The sequence below is a fragment of the Moschus berezovskii genome, chromosome 9, assembly GCF_049115385.1.
Source record: "Moschus berezovskii isolate FMDL1 chromosome 9, NW_MosBer_1.0, whole genome shotgun sequence".
Lineage (NCBI taxonomy): Eukaryota > Metazoa > Chordata > Mammalia > Artiodactyla > Moschidae > Moschus > Moschus berezovskii.
The window spans coordinates 100,717,323-100,728,476 of record NC_142468.1 but is presented as its reverse complement, the minus strand read 5'-3'; the positions used below and the strand labels follow the sequence as shown (position 1 = coordinate 100,728,476).

Genomic DNA, 11,154 nt, shown 5'->3' with positions numbered 1-11,154 from the left:
AATGATGTGGGGTTCATAATACTTTATTTCTAAATTTTCCAGTTTTTCTGTATTAAGCATGTATTATTTATGTGGGAAGAAATATTTTTGAAATATCCTAATTTAGCCCAGTTCCTATAATTCCCTTAGTGATCCTTGTTTTACGTCATTACTTAGAACCAGGTTCCAGAACAGGTACTCCATGTCCGTGTCTCCTCTTCTTTTAATTCAAATCAATTTAAAGTCACTGTATTCTTCTAGACAAACAACTAAACTTTTAATCTGATAAGGTTCTGCTTTCTCATCACATGAGTATATTATTTATGACATTAGACCTACCAAATCTAGTAAAAACATATATAATACTAAGTTGAATTTACTCACCACAGTACAATGGTCAGTAAAGAGAATAAATGATGCCAGGGGATCAAGTCTGAGATGAACATCCTCTCGAGCTGAAAATATGCGGTGAGCACTCTTACTTCTTCCGGCAGAATCCTAGTAATAGGCACGATAGGAAAGCAGCCCTCACGTGCAAATATGTGCAACGGCCCAGGATTAAGTTTCCAATGATTCTCGTCAATTAGCTCAGAATAAGTGACACCTTTTTCATTTATTTTTGAGTCTTCCTATAAGAACTTGACTTTTTTCCCAGAGTTATCTTCGTACTTTATTTTTTATTTCACTTTAAACTTTTTATTTTGTACTGGGGTACAGCTGATTAACAATGTTGTGGTAGTTGCAGGTGAACATACGAGCACTTCAAATAAAACTTCTTTTAAACTTTGTAATTCTAGATTTGAATTGGAAATACCAGTGTATATCACAAAGTAGTCTTAGATAAAACATCTGTATTTCCTTTTGTTTATTGAAAAGACATAAAAACAGTAATGAGCTGTCTCAAAATAAAATTCTCCACTGCATGAAACCAATGGTCTTTAGAGAAATAGCTGATTCCAATTTTTTAAAAAAATTATTTATTTATTTTAATTTTTGAGTAAGAAATGCATGAGGGCTTAGAACATCTTTGTACCAGAAAGCAAGAAAATGTAACAAGGACTATTAGAATTGTATCAGAGGACTTAGTGGCCAACTTAAAGAGGCTCCTACCAGCCAAAGATGGGACGACTGAGCATCAAAAAAATAAATAAATAAATAAATGCAATGGAGTGAAACATACCAACCACGTTTTTTTAACGTATGACTTCATAATGATACTAAAAGACTCATCTGGTGACCTTTGGCAGACGGTGGAGAACTCATTATTCTGAAAGCAGGTTTAGAAAAGGGAAGGTGGAGGATGAGTGAAGACTTTATCCTGCCTTTCCCGTATGAACTCTGTATCTGGGCATCAAATAGGTGAGGCAAATTTCTTCTTTATGGGAATCTTCTAATTAATACTCATGTAAGTAAGAGTGGCAATTTGAATATCACCATTTTATAACTCCAGTGAAATAATGTGTTAGTCTCAGACTCTCAGTAGGCACTAGAACTCCCACAGTGAAAAGCTGGCGGGTACTTCATAATGAATGGAGGAGAAGCCAGCAATGTGCTGGCACTGACTTGTCTGACGAGGGCCAATTGCTACATGTTCAGGAACACTGCAGACCAGCTAATGTGTTGGTAGCTTAAAGCCAGCTACAGGAGGAATATTTATACTATGGAAATTGGGATAAATCAAGTTCCTCCCTTCAAACATGCCCCAAGTTAGTAGTTAAACATTTACCAGCACACCACTGTGTAGGGTCAACAATATGTACATACAGTGATCAATTTTGATATTGTTAAAAGAGAGACAACCAGATATTATAGACTTCTGATAAAAGCATAAAACACCAAAGGAAGTATTCCTGCCAAAAAACAGACTCAAATATGATCAAACCTTAAAATATAACTCCAGTTATAGAAACTAGAGGGGACGGAGAATCATACTACATAACACCACATGGATACAAACGGCAAAAGTCCAGAATACAGAAACACTAGAGGATAAAAGGTCCAGTTTCCAAAGTAAACAAATTGCAAGGGGGAAGAAGGAAGGAGGATGGAAAGGTAACCTACAGATTAAGAAACTGAAAAGACAAATCAGCTAAATGCAATATTTGAGCCTTGTCTGAATTCTGATTTGAACCAACCAAGGGCAATATAAATGACAAAATGAGAAAACTGGAACATTAGCTAAATAGTTTGAAATTAATGTATAAGTGTTAATTTTTCAGGTGTGATATGGTATTATCATTACTTTTTAAAAATAGTTATCTTGTAGTGATACATACTAGCATATTAATATTTACACAGATGAAATAACATTGTGGTACACGAGGAAGTAGATGGGGTATACATGAAACAAGACTGTTCATGAGTTGATAATCTTTAAAGTTGGGCGATTCGTTAAAGTTGGGAATTCATTATAGTGTTATCTCTTGCACTTATTTAAAAAATTCCCTATTGTGAAAAGCTTTAAACCAGCAAAAAGAACTTGCACTGGTGTTTATCGAACTTTTATTTCTCAAATGTTCTTACTCTGAATTACATATTCTTGGTTTTTTTTTAAGTTCTTATTTTAATGCAGGGATTCTCTTTGAGAGAGATTTCTAAAGTTTACTCTTTAAATTGGCAAAGCAGGCACAATAATCTTACATTCTGGTTTTCAAACTTAAATGCACATCAGAATCACCTGGAGGGATTGTCAAAACATAGGGTTAGCTTCCATCTTCAGAGTGTCTGATTCATAGGTTTGAGATGGGACTTCTAATGAGTTTCCAGGTGATGTTGATGCTACTACTTCAGGAAGCACACTGAGAACTGATTGAAAGGTCTAGTTGGTACTAGGTTGCCTGGAAATGTACAGATATTCAATAAATACATGCATAGATAAAATAAAATAAATCAGTGTCTTCTCCCATGAAGTTTTCTCTCAGACTTATCTTTATCTATATGTAAACTATATTTGTAAATACAAATATCTATATGTAAACTATATAAACTTATACATAAACTTATCTATATGTAAACTATATGTAAATCTGCATGTAAAAGGACAGAATTTTCTCATTGATGAATAAGGGGACTAGGTTCCCTATTTTAGTATTCAGTAGACTAATTTCTTAGAATTATATTCATATAGACAGAAAACAGATCAGTGGTTGCCTTAAATAGGGGTAGAAGGAAAGCAGTTGCAAAAGGACATAAGAAGACTTTCGAGGGAGACAGATGGTATTGATTGTAGGAATGGTTTCAAGGATGTGCAAGTCAAAACTCACCAAACTGTACTCTTAAATAGATGGGTTTTAAATATAAATTACATCTCAAAAATGTAAGAAATATGAAACATATAAAAATATATGTTATTTCACATTTTTACTAAGGATTCAACTAAGCAGGCAGGAATGTTTTGAGGAAAGTGAACTATGGTTTCTTCCTTATAAAACAAGCAATCCAAAGATTTGGGAGTTCTACCTTCCTACAAGGAGCAGGTCTCCTGTGGTTGCTCTCACTTCTTCCCCGTGACTGTAAAGATAGGGAACAATTTATTCTATGTGTACTTATATCTTCAAGTCATTTTAAAATAAGCCAACTTCTAATATGAAAGACATTAAGGAGAGCATCCCCTCCTTCCACATCCTACCCATGAGTTTCTTCTTCCTTTAAGCAGACGGGTGGCACTGCAAAGTGCCTTCTCCTGTTTCCTCATCTATGAACTGGGGATAAAACTTACATCATGGAACATTGCTACATGGATTTAGGAAAAAAAAAAATCCTAAGTGTCTTAGAAAAAGAAGCTCAGTAAATAGCTCCTTCCTGCTCAAAATCCTTCTCTGAGACACACATATAAAAAAGACGAGACTAATTACATGTGTTTTCTGAAGGATTACTTGGCAATCTTCAAACTAAGACTTAACATTAAAAGATCAGCTTCAAACTGTCATCAAACCATAGTGTGGTAGAGATTGACAGGTTTTTTTTCAAGAAACTAATTTTTCAGCACAGTCTATCACCTAACGCGTTTCAGTGTATTGATAAAACTGCTCTATTTTGGTAATGATGATCACTTTCTACTCTGGCAGGTCTGCTGAATTAAATGCCCCACAAGCTGAATCACAAAAGGGATAGGCAGGCAGTCACTGCACACCCTATCAAATGCCCACTCCTCCCCAAAAAGATCTCTTTGATGCCTTGAAAATTCTCTATCCTAGGCTTTCAAAATAGTAAAAATAATTTTTTTTTACTATGTGTACTTATATCTTCAAGTCATTTTAAAATAAGCCAACTTCTAATGTGAAAGACATTAAGGAGAGCATCCCCTCCTTCCATCCTACCCGTGAGTACAGCAGTCAAAGGTGTGGACACATAAATACATGTTTTCTGACTTATTCTCTTTAGATATCTTGGGGAAATTCTGGTCAAAGTTGGAAGAAAGCAAAAGAATGATTCCCTGGGATTAAAAGAGGGAACTGTAGTTGGTAGTTGCACACTCATGTTCTCTGCCCAGTTTTCAGTCTAACAGCAGAATTGCTCCTGAGTGGATATGTTCAGAAGATATTAAATCCAGTGTATTCAAAATTTTTTACTTAGTTTCATCTTAATCGACTGACTAAGAAAAAAAATATCAAAGTTCAATGTGGCTACTAAGCATTTACATATCAAGTTCAAAATTACTAACTTACCTGAATGATTACTTCTATGTTATGTGTCTTTTTACTGTAGTTTTTCGGGTTCCACTTTAGTATGAAAATAGGACCAGACAAATGACTAGCTTGCCCTAAATGAACTCCATCAATCTTACCTGCAACTGAAGTAATGGAAGATAAGGAAAAGGCCAAGACTCTAAAATGAAAGCATAAATGCATGGTTTTAGGTATTTGCCATTGTTTCTATAAAGAAGAATAACCCTGTTATAACCTGAAAAGATGTAAGTACAGTAAACCTTCTGTCGGTTGGTCTTCAGGTTCCTGAGATGTGGAACCTGTGGATTCAACCAACCATGGATTGAAAATATTCAAAAAAGAAAAATTTCACAAAGCTTGCATTTGCCTTGCACCAGCAACTATTTACACAGAAGTTACATTGTATTAGGTATTATTAAGTAATCTGTTATTGTTCAGTCACTAAGTTGTATCCAACTCTTTTGCAACCCCATGGAATATAGCCCAGCAGATCCTTTGTCCATGGGATTTCCCAGGCAAAAATACTGCAGTGGGTTGCCATTTCCTTCTCCAGGGGATCTTCCCAACCCAGGGATTGCACACGCATCTCCAGCATTGCAGGCAGATTCTTTACCACTGAGCCACCAGAAAAGTCCATAGGTAATCTAGGTAAGATTTGAAGTCTAGGTTATAGGCAAATACTACACCATATTACATAAGGGACTTGAGCATCTGAAGACTCTGGTATTTGCAGGGGGTCCTGGAATCAGTCTCGCAGAGATACTGAAGGGCAACTGTAAAATAGACCATTACACTCTGCAACTGTTCATACGACACTATTCATATGATCTGATTTCTTTTTAAACGGTGGCTTCTGGAGTTGTATAACTCAGCAAACATGAAAAGGTGAGAAATTAGAAACTACTCTAAATCTAAATCTGATATCCAGCTCCTATCAAGAAACTTAACTGAGAGATATACGTTCCACTTACCTAGTAATCAAAAGAAATAAAACAGCTTGGTACCCTTTTTTTCCAGAATAATGAGTAAATATTTTTAAAAGTACAGTATCCAATAATGATAAGAGTTCTGTGAAATCTGCACTCCTATTTCTTGGTAACATTATAAATTAGTTACAGTTTCCAAATAAGGAAAGGAGTATATCAAAGCTGTATATTGTCACCCTACTTACTTAACTTATACGCAGAGTACATCATGAGAAACACTGGGCTGGAAGAAGCACAGCTGGAATCAAGATTGCAAGCAGAAATATCAATAACCTAAGATATCCAGATGACACCACCCTTATGGCAGAAAATGAAGAAGAACTAAAGACTTGATGAAAGTGAAAGAGGAGAGTGAAAAAGTTGGCTTAAAACTCAACATTCAGAAAACTAAGATCATGACATCTAGTCCCATCACTTCAAGGCAAATAAATGGGGAAACAATGGAAACAGTGACAGACTTTATTTTTGGGGGCTCCAAAATCACTGCAGATGGTAACTGCAGCCATGAAATTAAAAGACGCTTGCTTCTTGGAAGAAAAGCTATGACCAACGTAGATAGCATATTAAAAAGCAGAGACATTACTTTGCCAACCAAGGTCTGTCTAGTCAAGGCTATGGTTTTTTCAGTATTCATGTATGGATGTGAGTTGGACTATAAAGAAAGCTGAGTGACAAAGAATTGATGCTTTTGAACTGTGTTGTTGGAGAAGACTCTTGAGAGTCCCTTGGACTGCAAGGAAGTCCAACCAGTCCATCCTAAAGGAAATCAGTCCTGAATATTCATTGGAAGGACTGATGCTGAAGCTGAAACTGCAATCCTTTGGCCACCTGATGGGAAGAGTTGACTCATTTGAAAAGACCCTGATGCTGGGAGGGATTGGGGGCAGGAGGAGAAGGGGGTGACAGAGGATAAGATGGCTGAATGGCATCACAGATTCAATGGGCATGAGTCTGAGTAAACTCCGGGAGTTGGTGATGGACAGGGAGGCCTGGCATACTGCAGTCATGGGGTTGCAAATAGTTGGACACGACTGAGCGAGTGAACTGAACTGAACTGACATCTCCAGACAAGTTCTGGATTTAAAAACCAGCTCCATACTGGATGTCACCAGTTATTTCAAGGCTTGTGAAGTGCCCCTTGCCTCATTTGTGCTTCTTCAAGTGACAGTTAAAATTCACTGTAATAAATCCCAAATACCTTCCTAATCACCCACTAGAGTAAACTGCTGGTCCATTTTTCTCTCCCAGTACTGAGGTATTAAAATTTCATCTTCTCTTCCATCTACAGGTCATTCAGCAGAGGAATTGATGCTACTGGAACGGTCCATAGCCTTCACATTTCAACGTGTATAAGAATCACCTGGAGTTTAACATAACCTTCAGGTTCCCGGGCCCTCCTCACAAGTCTATCCCAGGCCAGGCACTGTGCCAGCAGATTTTACATGCAAAATGTGAGGGAGACATTATTCTTTTCAAGTGATAAAACAGAAACTTACAGACATGAAGAGAATAGATTTTGCCATAATTCAGCTAGGTGTTTTATCTTTCAAGAGATTAGGATAGCCCTAGTGAAAATTATACCTAATCTGAGTATGGCTTCTAGCTAATGTTTAACTGTAATGTTTTCCCTCTTTGCTCTGGTCAACATTATAACATCATTTTTTTTTTTTTTAGCTGATTTCTTAAATAATGTCACCTAAAGCACTATGGACATGAGTTTGAGTGAACTCCGGGATTTGGTGATGGACAGGGAGGCCTGGCGTGCTGTGATTCATGGGGTCGCAAAGAGTCGGACACGACTGAGCGACTGAGCTGAACTGAACTGAAAGCACTATACTTGATCAACAGCTCGATTTAATAAAGAAACACTTAATGTTAGCTCCTGAGAGACAAGATTAATTAATCTTTGCCCTCAAGGATTTCACCGTCTAGCCAGCCACCCTGATCAGACCATAGTCCTAGGGGCAAAAATCTACTCAAGGGCAGAATTTCAGACTGATTCATTTTTATCTAATGAAGTAATTATGTTGTCATCCGAGGCTGATATTGATGTACAATCTTGGCCAAAGTGCTTTCTGTAGGGAGGAGAGAGAAGGATGTGTTCTTCCGTTCGGCACTCTGATCCCTTCAGCACTGGCCTCTTTTCTCCAAGCTGTCTGCACATTGGCCCAGAGTCACAAGGTGGCAGGATAAGCCTCATCATTTCTCATCCAAATCAACTGAAGCCATAGGCTTTTAAGAGCATGCTCGCTCCGCCCATACCTCTCAAACACATGCTGGGAGATATTTAGAGCAAATATTATCCAGATTAGTTTTACCTCGAGTAAATTGTTTCCCTCTACCACCCACCCATCAGTTCTACTCTGCTTTCAGTGCTAACTCAAGGACATTCCAAGGTTATACTTTGGAGTACCCCTGGAGCATCTGGGATTTCATCCTGCGTTTCAAAACCTTTTCATGTCCTACTCATTGATCTGTTTGCATAAAAAATCTGTTAATTTTGCCATTTTAATGGCTATCTAGCTGCTTTAATATGAATGTCTTGGTATTACAATAGCTTGTATATTTCCAAATCAGTCCGAGATTCTTTTTCTTTTAGTCTAAAATGAGCTGTAGCGCAGAATCTGTTCTTCCATGAAGCCATATCTCTCCAGGACTTCCCTGTAGCTCAAATGGTAAAAAATCTGTCTGCAATGCAGGAAACCAGGGTTCAATACCTGGGTTGGGATGATCCTCTGGAGAAGAGAATGGCAATCCACTCCAGTATTCTTGCCTGGAGAATCCCATGGACACTCAAGGAGCTAGGTCCCGGCACCGCGCCCGGCCGGGAGCCGCCTGTTGATCGCGGTGCTCACCGGGGCCATGGCGCCGCCCTGCTCGTCGGCCCCGCTCTTCCGGGCAGACGCACTGACTGCCTGCACTGCCCGCTCCGGGATGGGCGCACGCACGGTATTCTGAAGTCTCAGGAAGCTGGCCCAGTTAAATGTTCATGGCCCAGGAGAAAGGCATATAAGAAACCATGGCACTCCCTTTTCAAAAAGAGCTGGAGAAATACAAGAACATTGATGAAGATGAGCTTCTTGGCAAACTCTCAGAAGAGGAACTGAAACAGTTGGAAAATGTTCTTGATGACCTAGATCCCGAGAGTGCACTGCTGCCAGCTGGATTTCGACAGAAAGACCAAACACAGAAAGCAGCCACAGGCCCGTTTGACCGCGAGCATCTCCTTATGTACCTGGAGAAGGAGGCTTTGGAACAGAAAGACAGGGAAGACTTTGTGCCCTTCACTGGAGAAAAGAAAGGGAGAGTCTTTATCCCCAAAGAAAAGCCAGTGGAAACTCATAAAGAAGAAAAGGTGACCCTGGACCCAGAACTGGAAGAAGCTTTGGCCAGCGCCTCCGACACTGAACTCTATGACCTTGCAGCTGTTCTTGGAGTACACAATTTGCTCAACAATCCCAAGTTTGATGAAGAAACAACCAACACAACAGGCGGCAAAGGGCCTGTGAGAAATGTGGTCAAAGGTGAAAAGGTCAAGCCAGTATTTGAGGAACCACCCAATCCCACAAATGTGGAAGTAAGTCTACAGCAGATGAAAGCCAATGATCCCAACCTGCAAGAAGTCAACCTCAACAATACTAAGAACATTCCAATCCCAACCCTGAATGAATTTGCAAAGGCTCTGGAGACCAACACTCACGTGAAAAAGTTCAGTCTGGCCGCAACCCGCAGCAATGACCCTGTGGCAATTGCCTTTGCAGATATGCTAAAAGTAAACAAGCCCTTGAAAAGTCTAAACATAGAATCCAATTTCATCACTGGTGCTGGGATCCTGGCCCTGGTAGAGGCGCTAAAGGAAAATGACACCTTGATCGAGATCAAGATCGACAACCAGAGACAGCAGTTGGGAACAGCTGTGGAGATGGAAATTGCCCAGATGCTGGAAGAGAATTCCAGGATCCTCAAGTTTGGATATCAGTTTACCAAGCAAGGACCACGAACAAGAGTGGCAGCTGCCATCACAAAGAATAATGACCTGGGTAATACAGGCATAATATGGGCTGTTAGTAATTACAAGAGCAGGATAACCATTCATTTCTCCACTTCAGATATAACATCTCACAGATAACCATTCCATTGGCCTTTGGTGTGAGCCCTTCATCAGAAGTATATTATTACATGGTCATAGGAATCCACATCATCTTTACAGTGTTTTTATCGTGGCATTCTTTCAAGAGAAATTTTTTTTCCCAAGCAGCCTTTGATTTTTGTTTAGTTTCCTTTGTGTATTTACTTCTGCTTTACTTACTTCTTATGCGTAATCACCCTCTGTTGTTAATCTACACCAGAAAGTGGACACAGTGACATGGAAATTTCCAGTTCACTTATGTTTGACTCCCAACTGTGCTTTTGTACTTGGGTTTAAGTATGGTTATGTCTGATACTTTGGTGAGTTACATATGAAATGACCTAATAGAGCTATGTTTTTTAATGGTTAAAAAAAAAAAAAGGAGCTAGGTGGGCTACAGTCCATGGGGTTGCAAAGAGTTGGACATGACTTAGCGACTAACACATGCGTGCCTGCGCGCGCACACACACACACCCATCTCTCCAAGTCATGGGAAAGTCAGCCTTTCTGAGAAAGTTTTTGTTTTCCTCAGAAGTTTCAACACTTTTTCAACTCCAAGGTTAGAAACTACATTTTTCTATTATTCTTCAAGTGTTCTTGCATTTTTCTCTTTCCTTTCGCTTCTACCCTTCTCTGTGTTATCGTCTAAAAACTGCTGGCGTGGAAAGAGGCTCAGTGACATCTCTGGTGAGCTCATTGTCTTCTATTATGCTTAATTTTGTAGGTATCTGGCCCCAGACAGTAAAACTCCGAGAGTACTATAACCACATAACCTTAGTGTACCAGAATAATTCTGAGCTCATCCACTGCCAAGTAAGACAAATTATTTCAGTGCAATGGCAAAACAAAACAAAAATAAACAAGCGAAAAAACCTCCCTGAACATTCTTTCAGGACTCAGGAGCCATTAATTATAATAACTAAGAATTCCTGAAGAAAATGAGATCCTGACTGGGTTTCTGAATTTGGCTGCTGGGTAGAAACTAGGACCGAGAAACAATTAGAATGAAATGGCACACCTGCAGTGGAGCCAGCTTTCCCAGATACTCCATTTAGGTAAGAATAGGTCTGGAAGCATCACAGGCTTGATTACGGGTCAGGTCTCTTTAAGCGGTACTGCTCAAGACACTTGGAGCCTTCCCTTTCACTCTGTCTTTTCTGGGATAATGTATGTGGCTCTGAAATCTTTTATGTTCCCTTCTGTAATCTAGAAGAGGGGAGAGAAGATGCTCAGCGCATATCCTGTGTCGTTTAGTAACTGTGTTACAGCAGTAATTTATCATCTTTTGAAATGAGATTTGGTTTTTACCACCCTGCTCTTATCCTTCCCTGATCCCTCCAAATACGTTGTAACAAACTGTGTGTGTACCTTCCTTTTGAGAGTATCAATTGCA

The 11,154-nt window shown here is 39.1% G+C and overlaps 1 protein-coding gene across 1 annotated transcript; it reads left to right on the top strand.

Annotated features, from left to right (window-relative positions):
* The first annotated feature begins 8,575 nt into the window (after positions 1-8,575).
* On the top strand, positions 8,576-10,797 carry LOC129563384 (tropomodulin-2-like). Its single transcript, XM_088840051.1, has 2 exons — positions 8,576-9,670; positions 10,417-10,797. The coding sequence occupies exons 1-2, from the start codon at positions 8,652-8,654 to the stop codon at positions 10,475-10,477; spliced, it is 1,080 nt and encodes a 359-aa protein (XP_088696177.1). The 5' UTR covers positions 8,576-8,651; the 3' UTR covers positions 10,478-10,797.
* The last annotated feature ends 357 nt before the right edge of the window (positions 10,798-11,154 follow it).